The 19,623-nt window shown below is 34.8% G+C and overlaps 1 protein-coding gene and 1 long non-coding RNA gene across 2 annotated transcripts; one reads left to right on the plus strand and one right to left on the minus strand.

Annotated features, from left to right (window-relative positions):
- The first annotated feature begins 8,131 nt into the window (after positions 1–8,131).
- On the plus strand, positions 8,132–8,816 carry LOC112028077 (uncharacterized). The gene is made up of 2 exons (XR_002884588.2): positions 8,132–8,365; positions 8,491–8,816. It is a non-coding gene; the product is annotated as an uncharacterized LOC112028077 (long non-coding RNA).
- A 7,981-nt stretch (positions 8,817–16,797) lies between these two features.
- LOC112028081 (callose synthase 2) lies at positions 16,798–19,321 on the minus strand. The gene is made up of 10 exons (XM_065781360.1): positions 19,178–19,321; positions 19,001–19,076; positions 18,695–18,805; positions 18,489–18,605; positions 18,314–18,406; positions 18,129–18,220; positions 17,747–17,873; positions 17,220–17,357; positions 17,050–17,123; positions 16,798–16,954 (listed from the first exon to the last, which is right to left on the minus strand). The coding sequence occupies exons 1-10, from the start codon at positions 19,249–19,251 to the stop codon at positions 16,813–16,815; spliced, it is 1,044 nt and encodes a 347-aa protein (XP_065637432.1). The 5' UTR covers positions 19,252–19,321; the 3' UTR covers positions 16,798–16,812.
- Positions 19,322–19,623: the final 302 nt, after the last annotated feature.

The following is a 19,623-nucleotide window of genomic DNA, read 5'->3' on the forward strand; positions in this document are numbered from 1 at the left end:
ATGTATAAATAATGAAGCTATTGAATATATGGTTCTTTAAAGTGTCGAGACTAAAGTAGAGATCGTCAATTATTTTGGATACTCTTATTCTTGACCGATTTCTCTTTGTATTTACAAATTTTTTCTTTGGTAGACTCACATTTAGCAATCTTTATAAGGCTATTTCCCGTGTAGTTGACCTTTGTCATAAGATTACTATTAAACTTGGAAGTCCACCGATGTTTCGGGTAATTCAACCAATTGGCTGAACCCCTCATGCACGTTCTGTTTGAATCTATATGAGAGTAGATATATATATATATACACTCCTTTTTGACCTTACTCAATGGGTAGTTAACTTTCAAAATAACACAGCATTGCAAATATTAAAAGGTAAAAAGAGATGAATTATTAAATAACACACAATCCATCACTTTCCGCTTTTGAGCACAACCAATAGTCATCTCAGGATTTGGCTTCTCTTTCTTAACATCCATATATTATTATGGTATTTAGAGTGATGATGCAAAAGATTAATTTTGTATTTAATTGGTAATTTATGCAATGCCTTAAATGTAAACTATATACGTTACACTTGACAATTAAGTTTTAGAAAGTTAATAGGAGGAAGAGTAAGGTTTTAATTACCTGTCAGCCTTGGAGACTTTTTTAGAAATTGAATATCTAAGCCCACCATTGCAAGGATGTTAGAACATTCATGCTTGGCTTGGAACCACTTTGCGCGCATGACGAGTAACTTTGATGTGTGTATGGGATTTTTGGTATCCTTTTAAGTTGATTCCTTTTCAATGAGCTCATCTTTGTTGGGTTGATATTGGCTTCAAAGCTACTAGGGCTTGGTTCACCATTTGTGATGTCAAAGGAATTTTCACAATCTTTGGTTGTATTCCCCCTTTCCACTTAAGACTTTTTGATCTCTTTTTTGGTTGTTTCTTTTTGACAAGTTCTCATTCTAAAGCTTATAAACTTAAGAATATAGGTCCAGTAAACAGTCTAGTACTTTTACTGTGCAAAGTGTTAGACTTGGAGTAGCACTGTCAAGTATAAAATTCACAAATGTTATTAACCACAAGTATATAAAATTTGTTGTGGCTTATGGGTGGTTGATGCATCCATAACATAGTCTTTAGCATAGTATACCTTTGCGCGTTTGCATAACACAAATATATATGTGCATAACATAAAGAAAATGTAATTTAATTCATTCTGAGCACTAAAATAATGGCTTAATTTGTGAAAGTATGATGCTCAAATATATAGAGACCACAAAAGTTTCCATGAAACCATGTGGTGGATTTGTGGACGCATCATATGGCCGCTTCGATTGAATCATACATGTGGAAAGTGTGACACTGTTGAAAGTCCCACATTTTTCCCTTTGAACGTTGCTAGAAGGCATGGTCATGTATAGATGGAAGGAACCATTTAAGTTCTCCATTCTCAAAATCAAAGCAACATGTATTTGTACATGGAAAAGTTTGAACAATAAATTTGGTATGTTCTATTATGGAACATTTCAACATATAAAATCTCATAATATTTTTTAAAATGATTTTTGCTTAACAATTGCCGTATTTCTATAAGGACTGAAGTTTGTAATTATTTGGGTCTTTCAACCCTAGCCCCACCTTGCATTCATTTTGAAAACTATTTTGTGTGTAGGGCCGAATAGGCCATTTTTGCATTTTACTCCTAATGCTCTTTTTATTATAAATCTTTTCAGATTGTTCTTTGAAAAAGAATGTGTCATTGGTCAATTGACAAACTAATAACTCGTGCATAACATATACTTTTTCTATTTCTATATTTATCTTTTACTGTTGTTTTCAATAAATACAAATATAAATTTGGGGGTGGCCCTATGATATAGCTTTGCTACCCGTGAATATCAACCAAGATATTATCAACGTGCTGTGTACCATTTATTTTCCTTCTTTAGTGTACCATTAATTTGACACCATTAAAAGGACACAAACGGTTTGTTTTAGTTATAGTAGGAAATAAAGCTTTTTCCAGGCCACAATAATGATATCAAGGTCATAATATTTGACTTATATTTGGGCTTTAATGGTGGGGGATATTAAAGAGAAAATGGTGAGATTCTTTGGTGTCTGATCTCTTTACATTCTCTTTTTCCTTGCCATATATAATATATATATATATATATACACGTTGTATTCTTTGAACGTGCATAGGCAATAACTATAAATTCTCACAGTTGTACAGCTGTTCAAATCAGACTTTAACACCCAAAATTGGAATCTTAAATTCATCAATCAAGGCTATTTTAAAGCTAGTATATTTTTTCTTGAAATATTTCTAGGCTTTATATTTTTATTTTTCCTCAAATTGATTAATTCTAATTCACGCTATTCTATTGACTACCGTAGATTTTTTTATCAACACTTAACGTGGAGCTAATTCTTTAAGGAAAGAAAAGTGAAGCATGAAATAAACTTAAATTCTATTTGCAAATAATGAGATGAAAATAACTCATCTGACCTGAAGACCCAAGAATTGGGTCACGCTGCTGTGATTCGTCCAGGTTGCTTCTAGAAATTTGGAGATGAAAATTCTATATTTCCTTCCAAAGGTCATTCAGTGCTCCTTTTGACGGCGCACTTGTTACTTTACAACGACCAAGGAGATGGCCTGTAGTCACTCGATCTTGAGATGCTTTCGGGTGATCTCATTGTCGTCGATTGGTTTCACCAAATATTGCAACTATGGTCATGCTTTGGGTTTGCCTTGCGTTGAAGACATTATTGGTCACCGCTTTTCTCTGACTTCAACCACTGTTGCTTGGAATGGTAGTTTTCCTAGATCTTTCTCGAATCCTTCATAATCTGTAATGATGAAAGGGGTTTCATGGAGGAGATCTTGCAAATTTTCGACTAAGCGACCCTTTTGTTGCAGGAAGAGCTAGATGACTAATCTCCCTATAGACGATGCCAAACTGATGATGCCAAAATCGTCAGTTGGGTCACTCGTTCAATTCGAAGCATTAGACGATCTTGTGAGACTTGCAAGATAAAAGATAGATAGATCAAAGAGACCACCGGGTTACTCCCAGTGGGGGAGTCTCAGATGCTTAAGTTAGTATCCACCCCTATCTTTCCTATATAGATAGTGTTTTATTGTAGTTTTTCTGACGTACCTTAGCAAATGGATAGATTGTCCCTTTTATAGGCGAATTAGGTAGCTGTTGGACATAAATGAGGGTGATTATTACCCTAATTGTAACTTTCTTTGTCTTGATGAGAGAGTTTAAGGCCTTTGATGATTGTTATTGAATGTGTTGGACGGTTACTCATCTATCTTTGATGGCCTACTAATGACGCAATGACCGTTCATTAAGATGGACGACCTTAATAATTTTTATGGACTCATCAATGACAATGGTAACCTTCCCCAAAACCTCAAAATCCTTACATTGTCCATGTCAAAACTTGAAGAAGATCCAATGCTGGCGCTAGGGAAGCTGCCTCAGCTGAACATTATTCTTAGGATTTTTTTTTTACTCCTACATAGCGTCAGAAAAGACTTGTCATCGTGGCCACTTCCTACACTCAGTGTATTGAAATTATGGAATTTGAAGGAATTAAAGCAGTGGACAGTGAAGGAAGGTGCCATGCCCCAACTTCTAGTATTAGAAATTAGATGCTGCGAAAAACTGGAAAGTTCAGACGGATTAGAGCAGCTGCCTGCCCTGAAGGAATTGATTTTAACAAACATGCCGTAGGAGTTTGTAGCAAATGTTAGACAAGGGCTGGGAAGAGACATATTACTCACCAACACGTGGGAGTTTTCACCTATATTCTAAATCTGCTCTATAGTTCCATAGTCAACTAGTTCAATTAACTTTTTTGTTTTTCTTTTTTCATTACAATTTAAAATATGAGTAAGACCTGGTTTGGGATACAAATTGTGGTAATCAAGACTTAAGAGTCGCTGCTCTCACGGTACATGAACTAATTTTTTTTGGATCCCAATTGTGGATAACTAAAAGTTGAATCTAACTGTTTTTACCCAAGCACGTCCACCAAGTAAGCCGAATTTGATATATATCATACCTCAAAAATTGTGCTATTATTAAGTGATTAGATTAGATTAGATAGATTCATCTATCGAAATATATATATATATATATATATCAGAAGCATGAATTGAGTGAGTAAAAAAGTTAGAAACAGCAATTCGTTTGCTAAAAAAGTACTGAATCCCACGAGAAATTGTGAAGTGGTTCAAGATTACTTGTCTTCCTAGTGTCAGTTGATCCCTCTTCTTGAAAATTATTCAGAAAAAAAGACTAGAATGGTATTGCCTCTATCCTTAATTTGATTCTGCCATCCAGTCTTAAAGATATATTGCATGTAGTACTAAGACGCATCTACGTAAATCAACGTTTTTATTTTAATGCAGGATTAGTGCTTGTGGAGGAGTCGTCCAGGAGAAAATGCAGTCTGTGGAGTGCGACACTGTCAAGAGTATGCTGCAAAATTTTGCAATTCCTTTTTTATTTATTATTATTTTTCTTTCATAATTCCTTGTATCACTGTTCACGTTTTTATTTATTCTTCTTCTTCATGATGGGTGTTCTGTGTTCAAGTACAAATAATATACATTTTACTAACAATGTAAATTTTACATTGTATATGAGTACAATGTAAATCTATAATTATTGTAATTAATTAATTTGGGTCACAACAAAATTTTACAATAATTTATTTTTCTTTTACATTGTATCAGTACAATTTAAAATTTTTTAAATGACTCATGTGTGGAGCAATAAGCAAATTTGGTCATATTGTGAAATTGTTATAAATTTTTGTTGTTTCTTTGGTAGAGAAAATCTTTTGTTGTAACTATTAAAGGAGTTGGAACATAATAGTTTTTAAGACAAAAATATCATTTTGATTCTTATATTTTGGAGTCATTGTTAATTTGATTCCTACATTTTAATAGCAGTTAATTTGGTCATTGTTGTTTTCAATTTGTAGTAAATTTGCGTTAGTAAGTTGACGGTAAAAACTAAATTGACTACAAGTTAAAAATAATAAGGACCAAATTGACTACTACCAAAATGTAGGAACCAAATTAACAAGGACGGCAAAATATATGGATCAAAATGGTATTTTCGCTTAATCTATATCTATATATTACTAAAAGCTGAAGCGTAACATTTAATGTTGTTACGCTCACATTAAGCCACATCAGCACCCACGCCATCATTTTTTATTTCCAATTTTTCTTATATTTTTTTAAAACATTTTCTCATTTAAGGTGACTTAAAAACTCTATTATTTAAAAATTAAAATATCTTTTAACTATTATTTTTATTATTAATTTTCCAAAACTCTCCCTCTCTTTTACCTCTTCACCTCCCCATTACTTTCTACCTTAATATCATTATTTTTCTACCTTTTTGTTTTCCTTTATCTTGACTCTTCTTATTCTCAATATTTTACTATGAATTTGACATTTTCTTTTTCATTCTATGCATAGTTTTCTCACATAAAAATGTTACTTCTCTCTCTCTCTCTCTCTCTCTCTCAATTTGTTTTTCATTTTTTGTTTGATTTTTTTTTTATTGCATCAATTCTTTAGGTTGATGAATTTTTGTGTTAATTAGAAGTGTAGCATTTAATGTTGCTATGCTCACGTTAAGCCACATCAGCAATTTTTATTTCCAATTTTTCTTATATTTTTTTAAAAGCAGTTTTCTCATTTAAAGTGACTTAAAAACTCCATTATTTAAAAATTAAAATATATTTTAACCATTATTTTTATTATTAATTTTCCAAAACTCTCCCTCTCTTTTACCTCTTCACCTTCCCACTACTTTCTACCTTAATATCATTTTTTCTCAACCTTTTTATTTTCCTTTATTTTGACTCTTCTTATTCTTAACATTTTACTATAAATTTGACATTTTCTTTTTCATTCTATGCATATTTTTCTCACACAAAAAAGTTACTTCTCTCTCTCTCTCTCTCTTTCTCTCTCTCTCTCAATTTGTTTTTCATTTTTTGTTTGATTTTTTTTTTTATTGCATCAATGCTTTAGGTTGATGAATTTTTGTGTTAATTAGAATTCTACTTTGGGTTGATGCAATTTAGTTTTGTGTTTTAAGTTGTTATCTTTTATATTCTCTTTGATTAAATATTATCTTACTGCATTATACATAATATAATGTTATTATATTACATAGAATGACTTAGATAATTTGATTTTTATTGTTATATATTTTATTTTTATTCTTTTTTCCTCTCATCTTATTTTATTCAACATTTAAATCCAATCACATCCTCCATACTATTAAATTATGCATCACAAATTAAGAGAATGGCTAGACACAAACCTTCCTTCCTTTACCATACATTGGGGGAATCAATATATTTGTGTGATAAAGGGTCATCTAATTTATAATTTAGGCAGCACCCTTTGAATGTGTTTAGGCCCATAGATTGAGCAATTTGTAGACTTAAAAGGCTAGAATGAATTTTTTGAATCAAGTCTAAAAAAATATGAACTACTATCTATCATTTAGATAAAAAAAACTTTTATCATAGATACATTAATATTTTTTGCCACAAATTTAAATCACGCAAGCTTAATAAAGGATCCCAACAATATTGATCTTATAGAAAAAGTTACATAAAATATTAAGGAAAAAATGTTTTATACTACAATCTACTAAAAATGTTTTTTTAAATATTTAAACCTTTCTATTTTTCATATCACTGACGTGTTTTAATACTAACACATGTATTAACTTAAGTCTTAATATTTTTAAGTTGTTTCGGCAAAAAAAAAAAAAGAAAAAAAAAAGGTTGTCACAAAAGAGAAGTTCATGTGAAGTTTTTTGCAAATGAAATATCTGTTTTGTAAGGCCACCAAACTTGATAATTTGCAAATGATGGAACTACTCACAACAATATTTGTATAGTTATATAGTTCCAGCTAAAGCAATTGTGTATACTTTTAGTCTTCAAAAAACATACATCTACGAGTGGTTAAACGTTCATCTTGGGTAGTTTTAACTTTTCATATAATTTTACCTTTACATATTCATCTATTTTAATTTAATTTTTTTTTCAAAAAAAAAAACTTTAATTTAGATATTTATAAGTAAACAATAAAATAATGATTCATGAATAATCAAAAACAAAAAAGAATTATCTATACATATTTATCTTGTGTGGTTGTGACTTTACGTATATTTTTGTATTTATATATTCATCTACTTTAATTTAGATGTTTATAACTTAATAATGAAATCTATAAACAAGGTAATTAAAACAACCATATTTCTACGATTCAAAAAGTCGCAATTTCTTTTTTCAAAAAAAGGCCTTTTACATTTTCTTAGAATTATTTTTTAATTTTTTTTAATAAAACGTTTGACATACCACTAACCTAAACACTTCATACATTAAAAAATTTAAGGCTCATTATTACTTCCGTTAATATATTATGGATATCTTAATTGATTGAGACCATACTAGAGATATGTCTTTCATATTTCCTTGAAAACTCAGATAAAAAAAAAAAAAAAAAAAACCCTTTGACATACCACTAACATAACTACATCTATAACTATTTAAGCTATCCATGATATCTACTTCATATTGATAACCACAAAATTTATAACTAGCAAGGGAACATACAAAGTAATAAAGATGAATGAAGGAAGAAAAAAAGAAATGAAATCAAACGTCAATTAATAACTGTTATTTGGAAAATAAAAAGGTGGTCAAAAGGAGTAAGAAATAAAATAAAGATGGTTATACAGAGAACATTAAAAACTTTATAGTGTAATAAAATCAACAATTAAATATAATAATACAAAATTTAAACTTGAAACTATCAAACTTTAACTAGGAAAATTATATATATATATATATAATCATAATCTTCATACACCATGACTTAAAAAAATTTAATGAATAGTTCTACCTTTTATTTAATGTCTATGTTATGCAAATCATCAACTAATAAGTATATGATAATGGTGCAAAATGTTATAGACAAGATTATGAAAAATATGCTAAAACTATTTTTTTTTTAACTCTTTATAAAATCTAGAGGCTAAAGTAATATTTTATCTAAAAAATTATTACGCGTAAAGAGCGGGTCTGCAACTAGTTATAAAAAATAAATGAAGTTGTTGGAGGCATGGAGAATTCCGGCTGCTTTAAGCCTTTAACAACTACAGTTTTTCGCCTCAACAATTGGTGATGTTGGCTTAAACAGAGGAAGCCAGAAGTACCCAAAAACCAAAATACAGAAACAGAGAATCATGGCAGAGGAAGGAAAAGCAGATGAGCAATTATTTCAGCTCCTCTCCAATCTCCTCCACCAGGTTTCATTTTTCCCATTCTCTCTTTCGTTTTCACATCATAATATGATTTTGTAATGAGCTAAAGATTCAATCTTTTTACTTTCGTTTGCTATGGCGGTTGATTTTGATGCTTAGCTTATTGACAGGAATTAGAGTGAATAATCATCTAGGTATGCCTTGATAAGCTTCTGGTTACCGCTTTGTCTCAAAATTATGATCTGGGTATTTATGATCTCGGCAAAGTTTGTAAATTTCTGAATTGGATTTGGTGATCTTTAAGTCAAATTTCACTTGTTGAAGCATATTTTCCCTAATAAATTGGGGAAAGTTTGTAATATGTTGCCATTGTAATCTCCCCTCCCCCTTAATTTTCATTGTAATAGATTTGTTACTATTTCTTTCTTGTCTTGTATGATCTTTTGGAAACAATTTTCAGCATATAAATAGGTTAATAAGAATGAATTTGGCATAATCACGCTCTTGTCTACACTCTTGTCTACACTATTGTGCAATAATTTTGTCTACACTATGCTATCTAGACACTAAAATGCACCGGGGTGGCTAATCATGGATACAATAATCTTTGTTACTTTGTGTTAGTACTTCTTTAATAGGAAAAAAGACATCAAAGGTTCTTCATCTAATTGATTGAGATTCAAAATTGATCACATGTCAAGAGTTAGGAATTCCAAATCTACTAGGATGGAAATAATCATTTTTTTTGTTGATGGAGGGAATGCTCACCAATTTGTAGAGTTCAAGCACTTGACATATTTGGCAAAGGAGTGACATTTGACATGTGTCTTAAGCTTTTTCAGAGTTGCCTATCACCAGATAAAAATGCTAGGTGGTAGGGAAATTGGAGTCGGTCTAAAATTAGTAAGGATAGATAGGAATTGGCAGTTTATGGTCTTCAATGTACGTGCTACTCTTAAATGCCATCAATAAGATTAAGAAACTAAGTGGACTAGTGGCATATTGTATAAAAGATCCATATCACTGACTATGACAGTTACTATAAATACAGGAATTTAGGAAGACAGAGCAGAATATGAATGTGTAGATTTTTTTTTTTTTTTTTTTTGAGAAGCCACCCCAGGAAGAGGGGGGAAAATGTGTTGATACAAAAACAGAAACCTATAAATCTATTAATCATAATTAAGGGTATAGCAACAAAAGCAATAGCTGTTGATACTAACTATGCTAGTACTACTAGTAGTTTTAAGTCATTACTGCTCTCAAGAAGGGCATCAATGTATCCATATTCGTACACCTGTATCTGAATTTTGTATTAACATAGAATGGATACTTCGGTTAGTTCGGGGCCTTACTCCAGAGAATAAGGGCTCATGTGCAGGTTGTCTTCAAAGATCCTCGCCCAATTTGGTAAGATTGATTACGCGCGTGCACAAACACACACAACATATTTACAAGAAAAAAGAAAAAAGAAAAAAGAAAAAATCAATTAGTGCATGGTATTTTGAAAGGCAGCACTGTTTACCATCCATTATAGGCTTCCTGCTTTTTCCATAATGAGTTTGAAAAGACTGATTGGACAAATTCAACAGTGGCTTTCTACTCAAGCTCCTGATATAGTTTTTTTTTTTGATAAGTAATAAAGATATATATTCAAAAATACTACCTTATGCAGAAAAACATAAGGCAGAGATAAAAATTACAGAAAAAGATGATAAAAAAATAAGAAAATGATACTAATTACAAAGAAAGGAGCTAAGGAACATATGGAGAGAGTCACTATAGGTGAGTCCCCAAACCCTAGATCAATAAAAAAGGGAGCAACTAAAAGAAACCAATAACTGATCATCGGAACTTTTCATGTCCTCAAACGTTCTCCAATTTCGCTCCCTCCACACACACCACATTAAGCACAGCGGAGCTAAATTCCAAATGCTAGACGAATGCTTTCCAGGCCAATTCCACTAACTAAAGAGAATATCTGCAAATGATCTTAGCAAGACCCAAGAAATCCCAAAAGATCTAAACACCAAACTCCACAACCGGTAAGCCTTAACACAATGCAGTAGCAAATGATCCACCATCTCCCCATTACAACAACACATAATGCACCAGTCAACAAAGTCCATCCCTCTACCCCTCAAATTGTCACCTGTAAGGATTTTATCCCATACAATAGTTCACACAAAGAAAGAAACACGCCGAGGGGCCTTAACATTCCAAACACCTTTCCAAGGAAATATAATGGGCAAGGGTCCTCTTAACTTATTATAAAATGATCGGATATCAAAATCCCCATTCTTCGACAACTTCCATCACATACAATCTCCATTCTCAGTTGGAGGTAAATTAGAGCCCAAAGTACGGAGAAATGCATCCACACCACCCATTTCCCAATCATTTGGTCTTCGAATGAAACGAACGTCCCAACTTCTCCGTTCCTTTATTCCCAACCGTTCAAGAGAAGAGGCCACTGATGCCCCTTTATAGGAGGCAATCCCATACATAACCAGAAAGGTCAATTGAAGTGGAGAATCCCTACACCATTGATCTGTCCGAAGCTTCACTTGAATCCCCAATCCTACCCCAAATCAAATATTTTTACTAAAATCTTCCTAGCCCATTTGGATGCTTCTCCACAAACCATACCCATGTACCCCTCTATCTAGCTTGGAAGTCCAACCCCCCCATTCTTCCCCAAAATTTAGAGCTACAACCCTTTTCCAAAGCCTTGTCTCCTTAACCCCAAACCGCCATAACCATTTTCCTGGTAAGGCTTTATTAAAAGTAGTTAATTTCCTTACTCCTAACCCACAATTTTCCAAAGGTGCACACACCTTATCCCATCCCACCAGATGTGTCTTGGAGTCCCCCCATAAAAAATCTCTTTGCAACCTCTCCATTTTAATGGTGACATGCGTAGGGATTGTAAAAAGAGATAAATAGTAGGCCAGAAGACTAGATAATGTACTCTTAAGCAACATTAGTCTTCCACCTTTTGACAAATACATCTTCTTCCAACCAGCCAACTTGCGCTCAATTTTCTCAAATATAGAATTCCAAATAGTAGGGGACTTGTAGGACGCCCCCAGTGGCATACCAAGATAGGTCATAGGCAAAGACTCAATTCAGCAACCCAAGATCTTTGCCAAGACATGAATATTAGGAACCTCCCCAATGGGAACCATCTCACTCTTCAAACATTAACCTTTAACCTTGTCATAGCCTGGAAACAAAGAAGGAGCATCCGAACATGTAGAATCTGCTTCTCATCTACATCCAAAACAAAATCGTATCATCTGGAAACAAAAGGTGTGAGACACACACCCCTTCTACCATCAACCCTGAAACCTCGAAGCAAACCAGCACCTTCAATTCTTTTCATCATCTTACTGAAAACCTTCATCATAACTAGAAACAACATAGGAAAGAATCGGTCCCCTTGTCTCAATCCCCTCGAACTCCCAAAAAAGTCATCTGGAGACCCATTAACCAAAACAGAGAACTAGACTGTAGATATGCATGTACGGATCCACCTACACCACCTTACCCCAAATCCCATTCTCTTCAACAAATCTAGAAGAGCCTCCCAATTCACATGATCATAGGCTTTCTCAATGTCTAGCTTACAAATAACCCCTAGAATCTTACTCTTCACCCTACTATCCACACATTCATTAGCAATAAGAACTGAATCAAGTATCTGTCTGCCACCCACAAAACTGTTCTGAGACTCAGATATCAATTGATCCAAAACCTCTTTCAAGCGGTTTTCCAAAAACTTAGCCAAGATCTGTATACACTCCCCACCAAGCTAATAGGTCTAAAATCTCGAATATTGGAGGCACCATTCTTCTTAGGGATTACGGCTATGAAAGTTACATTAAGAGATTTTTCAAACTTGCTGTATTGATAAAACTCTTCAAACACAACTAAAACTTTTCAAACACAGCTAAAACATCTCTTTCCACAACTCCCCAACAATGGTGATAGAAGGCCATAGAAAAACCATCAGGACCTGGAGCTTTATCTCCTTCCAACTCTTTAACAACACAAAGAATCTCCTCATTTTCAAACCTCCGTTCAAGCTTGTCCTTCTCCAACCCTTTAATCTGATCAAACTTCAAACCTTCCACAAAAGGCCTCCACTCATCTGTCTCCTCATACAAGTTTTTATAAAACTGTACTACTTGGTCCGCCATCTCTGATTCACCCTGGTAAGTAACCCCATCCACCTCCAGCATACTAATATGATTATACCTTCTCCGGTAGTTAGCCATATTATGGAAGAATTTGGTATTGTTGTCTCCTTCCTTAATGCAAAGCATCCTCGATTTCTGTCCCCACGAAACTTCTTCCACAGAAAGAAGGTTCTGTATTTAAGATCTCATCACAGCCCTCTCATTTATCTCCACTTCCGAAAGACCAAACTTCCCTTCCTTAGCATCCAATAATTTCAAGGCCTCCAACAACTCTTTCTTCCGACGACCTACATTTCCAAACTCATTATGGTTCCATTGAATAATGTCTCCTTTCAAAGCCTTCAACTTCTTAGCAAGCACAAAATTGGGAGTACCTGAGAAAGAGTATTGATTCCACCACAAATGAACCCTATCTATGAACCCCTTTGTCTTTAACCACATATTCTCAAACCTAAAAGGACTCTTCCCCCTCAATATCCTCCTTACCTCCACTAATATGGGGAAGTGGTCTGAGAGAGGACGAGGTAAGGCCCTCTAGATCACATCCGGATAGTGATCTTCCCAATCATGAGAAACTAAAACCCTATCTATCCCAGACATTGAAGGCTGATTCAAGCCACTAGACCAAGTATAACTCCCTCATTCCAAAGGCAAATCTATCAAATTAAGCTCCTCAATGAACTCAGAAAAATTCTCCATAGCCGGAGTAAGGCACGATCCCCCCAGCCGTCCACTTGTGAAATGAACAACATCCCCTATGTGACACCATGGAATGTCCCAAAGATGCTGAATTCCAATCAGCTCATCTCACATTTGCCCCCTTAAGTTATTATTATTTGGGCTGTAAACCCCAGAACAAGCCGAAATAAATCCATCCCCCACACCCTGCCACCGAACCGATATGGAAAAGTAACCTACCATTACCTTTAACTTTTCTAAAGCCCTCCTATCCCACATTATCAAAATCCCACCAGCTGTCTGATCCGCATCCAAAGCCACCCAGTCAACATAAGGACAACTCCAAAAGCTGTAAACCAACTATCTATCCATATCAGCAAGCTTTGTTTCTTGAAGGCAAACCACATCACAATTCCACTCTCGTAGTAAATTTCTAACCACTGAATGTTTCCGTGAATCATTCAATCCTCGAACATTCCATGACACCATTTTTAACTTCATAAAAACTGTTAACTCCCTACTCCAATCTCAGTATTGCAGTCAAAGAAGGTTATCTACCATCATAGTTAACCGAGGAAATCAAATTCCTCAACTCCCTTTTCCCTTTGTCCTTGGACACAGCTTTTCGGTGGGTTACATCTTTTCTGTGTAGCAGATTGGCAGCCTTAATCTCCCTCTCAAGCCTTTGTAAAAGCATAATACATATCTCCTCATGTTGACCCAGAGAAAGCCCCGTCAATTTACTAAAACCAAGGATTCTATGTTTCACCCAATTAGAAATATCCAAAGTATTTTCAAGCCCCAAAACCTCACCACCACTATTCGACTCAGTTGACACAGCCAACCCCAAAGGAGTGATAGTCATCAAAGGGGAGGGACTATCCACATTACCTAACCCCAAGTCTGCACTAACCGTTTCTCCCTTCGCCGATACTCTCTCCTCAATATAACCACAGTCTGCTGAAACCAATAATTGGTTACCTTGATGAGGAGTCTCTATCCCCTGAGCAACACTTTCAAAATCAAACCAACCAACTTCATCTCCATCTTGGACACCGAAATATGCTATCCCAGCTCTCAATAAACTCAAAAAAAAGTTGGACAGAAAAAGACCCATTGATGCCCTATAACTCTCTGTTTCTACTTTACCCAATGTCATCGGAGGCTCACCGGCGCGAAACCCATCAGAAAAAGGACGTGCAACCTCCATTGATGAGTTCACACGTTGACCCATCGCCTCGATTTGAGGAACCAAAACCTCATGAGCATAATCAGAGCTCATCACCATCACCAATGAGTAAGTCAACATTGTATCAGCCTTACCCGATGTCATCGATGACTCTTCATGTGAAACCCACCGGAAACAGGGCTGTCAACCTCCCTCGCAGGCTTCACAGGTCAACCCATCACCTTGATCTGAGCAACAGAGATGTCATGACCTGTTTTGGAGCTTGCCACCATCACCGACTCGTGGGCTTTGTGTGTTAATGGTCTCGGGTCAGCCAAGGAAGAACTCTCACCAACTTCAAACCTGATTGGGCCTGTAAACTCCGGGTTCAGTAAATGTGGGAGGCCCACGGTTGTGTCACAACATGGGTCTGAGCCCACAACTGGCTTTACTTGACTCCGTGTGTCACAATCCGTGCCTAAGCCCACCATGTGCTCCTTTTGACTTCTTATGACCCATTTAAAGCTATTAAATCCACCTTTATTGTAATCCCATGCAACACGTCTCTTTCCTTCTTCATTCACCTCCACAGTCAAGCCCTTCCCTGTCCAGTAAGACTTCCTCAGGTCACATTATTTTCCATATGCAGATTCATTCGAATTTGAATTGAATCTTACTGGAAATCTCTTTTTATTTCCTACCGAATATATCTCACCCAAATTAAAATCCACATTAATGCACTGAGAACCCATATCTCCTCCTCCTCCAAGAGCCATCGGACATGGTTTGCCCACCGGATTTTCGCTCAACAGCATCTATTCACCTTCTGGGTTCTGCTTCACCACCCTATGTTCCCTTAAGTGCGACTTCCCCATTATCATGGATGCTTAACAGTAATCACTGATTTCTGCCCCTGACCCGCGCCTGATGGCCACGCATTATCTTAGCAAAAGTTTTAGACGTTTAAATCCCTGAGTTATCCTTATGAGGTTGAGCAACAAATTTCGAATGATCAAAGCCACCATTCAAATAGTATTCAGATTCCAACATCTTCCTTAGTTCCAGCCCAAAAACCCTCCACCCATTCTTTGCTCTACCCTTTGGAATAATAACAGACCTTCTAGACCCGCCAACTTTGAATTCAGTCAATAGTATGAACTGGCCAAAAGAGTTGGAACTCTTTTGGAAAGTATAAGCTATATCACTCTCTCTGAAAGTAAAAAATTGTTTAGGACAAATCCCAATGACAATGTGTTCTATATTCTTCATCAGCCAATGTGCCGCATTCTTACCCATAAAAATCGATTTCATGAAGTATTTTCCCCGTTCGAAAATCCTTAAAGAAAAATACCGTCCCCCTTTCTCTACCACCAATTGAAAAAATTTGAATTCAATAAAAAAGCTGCGAGAACCACCCATAATATTTTGATCAACAAGAACAAAAGAACTAAGCATCTGGCTAAGTATGTGCTAGCTCTCTCCTGATCTAAATAGTTCCTCAAATTAATCTGGTTACAATTGACTTACTACTGTTTCCTGGCTGTTTGTTGTTGATTTGTTGAACTCCAGTTCAAACTTGTTCAGGACTTGTTCTTGTAAGGTTCTCCAATCCCACTAAAGCTCTACTGCAAAACCTAGGGCTGTAGCAAGTGGTTTTTTGCTCGTCTATCCTCTTTCATTATATCTTTCTCCCAAACCCTGGATTTTGGCTCTTTCTTCTCGGATTCAATTCTCTTATTCCCTCTCTTTTCATTTCAATAATTATAGTAACCTAGGCTTTACTTTTTGTTACATCTAATTCCTCCCTATTTAGTATTTACCCCAACCTTATATTTCTCTTCTCTAACTCTTCCTCACCTAGGTAGTGTGAGTTTGGATAGCGTTTTAGGCCTGGTGTTGCGCATTTGCGTTTCATTTCTGTGGGTCCCGTGCATTGTTCACGGGACCTGCAAGTACGAAATCTGGCAAAATCAACTTTAAAACTGAGTCCCATGGCACTATTCACACATTTAAAAATTATTTTGCTACAGTGTTTTTAGTTTTCAGTTTTCAGAAATAAGTGGTATCCAAACAGACCCATAGTGTCTCTGTACATGAAGGTAATGGACAGCAATATAAGCCACATGTAAGAGGCAAATATTACAAATATAACTAGGAGCATGAAGCCGTCTCCTCAAGACACAGCTTTTACATTTCTACTCTCATCTTCTCTCCCTCCATCTCCCTCCATTCCAAACATACCCTAAATGTATGGATATACGTTTGAAGCATATTTAGTACAAAAAAGCTTAAGATAGAGTAGGAAAATTCCCTGTTCCATCAAGGGACAATATTTCATGAATTTACAATGAAATAAGTTAAGATTCATTATATATATATATATAAAAAAAATCAATAAAAGAAATAAATTTAGATTTATATGTTTCAAAGAAAGTTAAACAAGACTAGAAAACTAACAAACAAGAAACATATAACCGAAAATTACAACATACAAACTTTTTGTCAGCTCGAAGCTTTTCCAGAGGTTGGCAAAAGAAATCAGCGTCAGCACGCATCGGCCAACCTAGCCGAAAACAATCAACTGACCTACAATTCACACCAACATAATTTCTAATAATCTGTACATATGAAATTCATATAATAAAAAATATTAAAAATATTAAAAAAAAAACCCATTGTACCAGAAGTATTCATTTAAATCATCATAATTTCTCCACTGAGAATGCTTTGCTTTTCCTCTTCTCCTTTTAGCTTCCTGTAAAGCACAAAATAAATGGTAAGACAAAGCAGTCAAATATCAATAGAACAAAATGCATTTTTATAGACCCAACAGAAAGTGCAGAAGCAACACCTTTGCTATTGTCTCATATATTGGAGTTACCACTTTCTTTAGAAAAGCCTCATCATCACCACCATAGACTGGCTTTACAGGCTCACCAGTCATTGGACTAACTCTTCCATCCAGCATCCCATACAACTCAAAAGCCATCTATAAGGATTGGAGTACAACAACTGAATAATTATACTTAAATCAATCAAGATACTCAATTTTCAATGATAGTAACCAATTCAATGAGACTATAAATATCATAAAAACTATAATATGAAACATGTATAAGAACCTGAAAATTCAGAGCAATTCTATTAAAATTTATTCTGAACATCCATAATTTATCTTTTAAAGAATTATTAAAAGTAATTTTGTGATATTTTGGTTCCTTCAACTTCCATGCAACATCCCCACACTTGAATTAATTCTCATAAGTATCTAAATCTCTCATACATCTCCTTACGATTTAGAGCCCTAAAGAAGTGAAAAAGAAACCTAATTCTTTTTTCTCTCATTGCAATCTCAGGAGCAATTTGAACTGTACATACATGATGATAAATATAGCAGAGGCATTCTGGCATGAATCTCAAGTTTGAAGCTTCTCCCCATATAAGAAGATATAAACCCATGTATAGTAATTTTCGCTGCTGCACTTCTTGTTGAATTGTTGGTAACCTGCCAATTAAAAAAGCCATAAAGTAAGGGCAATTTATCAAATCATGAGTGCCTGACCGTTTAGCATCAACTCGCATGAAAGAGAATAGGAAATACACAAACAGAGAAAATAAGGTGCCTTTTAAGTACCAACTACCGCAGAAGGAAGCAGCAGTATAGCACTGTTGCACGCAACACTATAACTAATTCACTTGGCACTTCAAAACAAAACATATTTTTGAAATTAAAAAAAAAAAAAAAAAAAGGAAGTCTCACCAAAGGCTACTTTTGCGATCCAAATACTTGCACCACCTTTTGTAGTTTTTAAAAAGTTTCTTCATCACTTCTGTCAGAGCACGATCATCGAACTAAAGAGGCAAAAAGTAGCATACGTTATTGAAAATTAAAGATTGGCTCAGAAAGTAAAAATAAAATCCCAAGCAATCTAAGAAAAATAAGACCTTGGGTTGCTGATTAGGCTTTGGAAATTGTCTTATGTGCACATTTGCAAGCAACAAAATCAAGTGCTCCCTTTGATTCTCAACATTATCTTTCTGTATATTAATAAATAGAAAGTAGCCTGCTGATTAAACATGAAAAACCAAGTAATTGTCAACAAACAATTTGGCAAGTCACCTGAAAACCAAACATGGCCTGAAGCCAGTCTAGAATGTCTTCATTTACTTTCTTCTGGTCGTCCTTTGGCCATGGCAAACCCCTGATGTTACGAAGTGCAGAAACACTAGCTTGAATCTGCAAATAAATAATTCAAAATCAAACTCAAGTGTGCAAGAACTAAGGAAAATCAACTATTCCACACCAGAAAACTGGAACAAATTAACCTCAGGATATCTCATAATAGCCTGATTTTCGCTATCTGGATCAAGAGGAAGAATATTATAAGGCTTATATAACTGTTTCTTCTCCTCGACCTTAGCATGAGCTTGCAAAGTCTACAATAAAAATCAAAAGGGAAATACTATCCAATTACCACAACAAAAGAGAAAAAAGAAAATAATTACTACATCCATATATATAAATGCAACCACAGCACATGAGGGTTCTCGGACAAAAAAAGTATTCTTTTCAAAAAGTCCCAATAACTTGATATCATTCAGAAGTAAGATGTAAAATGCATTCAGTTTCACCTCAATAGACATTTCAATAGCCTTCAAAACCTCAAATAGGACAGAAGCAGTTTGATATGCTTTTGTAAGTTGGGCACTGAGTCAGGAACATGAACTTAATATCAAATAAATATAATGCACTAGAGCCAACCCCCAAGAAAGTAATCAACAAGACATCAATTCTCTCAGAGAACCAACCGGTCATGTTTATCAGCAGCATTCTGCAAATCTTGAATATACTTTTTGTAGAAATCCTGATAAAATCTCTGCATTTCTCGAGCATCACTCTTCGCCCCCCTTCCTGCCAATGTCGTTTCATTTTCCTGAAAATAAAATAAGAGTGGATAAATATTTCTTCAGAGAGACCCTTGATTAGAAATTGTAGGGAATTAAAGCCAAAAGGTAATGACATCTTGAAACATTATGGAACACTTTTTAAGGTAGAGCAAATTAGTTTTACTCCGAAAGGAAGAGAAATGAAAAATGAAAGGAAAAAAAAAAGGAGAAAGCAGATAGAAGGCACTGAACATGTATATCATTTAAAGTCAGTCATCACACAAAAGCAATATCTGAGATAAAAATACCAAATCACCATTGAGACTATTAAGCAGGTACAAGATGAGTTTGAAATGTTGTCTGGTTTG

Source organism: Quercus suber, unplaced genomic scaffold (assembly GCF_002906115.3).
Source record: "Quercus suber isolate HL8 unplaced genomic scaffold, Cork oak 2.0 scaffold_264, whole genome shotgun sequence".
NCBI classification, from domain to species: Eukaryota; Viridiplantae; Streptophyta; class Magnoliopsida; order Fagales; family Fagaceae; genus Quercus; species Quercus suber.

Excerpts from the sequence above, each read along its gene's own strand:
- LOC112028081 (XM_065781360.1), bottom strand. The coding sequence starts at position 19,251 with ATGCAGAGATTTTATCAGGATTTCTACAAAAAGTATATTCAAGATTTG. Across the intron at positions 18,606-18,694 it reads CTATTATGAGATATCCTGAG|ATTCAAGCTAGTGTTTCTGC; the intron begins GTTAATTTGTTC and ends ATTTATTTGCAG. Across the intron at positions 17,874-18,128 it reads GATCGCAAAAGTAGCCTTTG|GTTACCAACAATTCAACAAG; the intron begins GTGAGACTTCCT and ends TTTAATTGGCAG.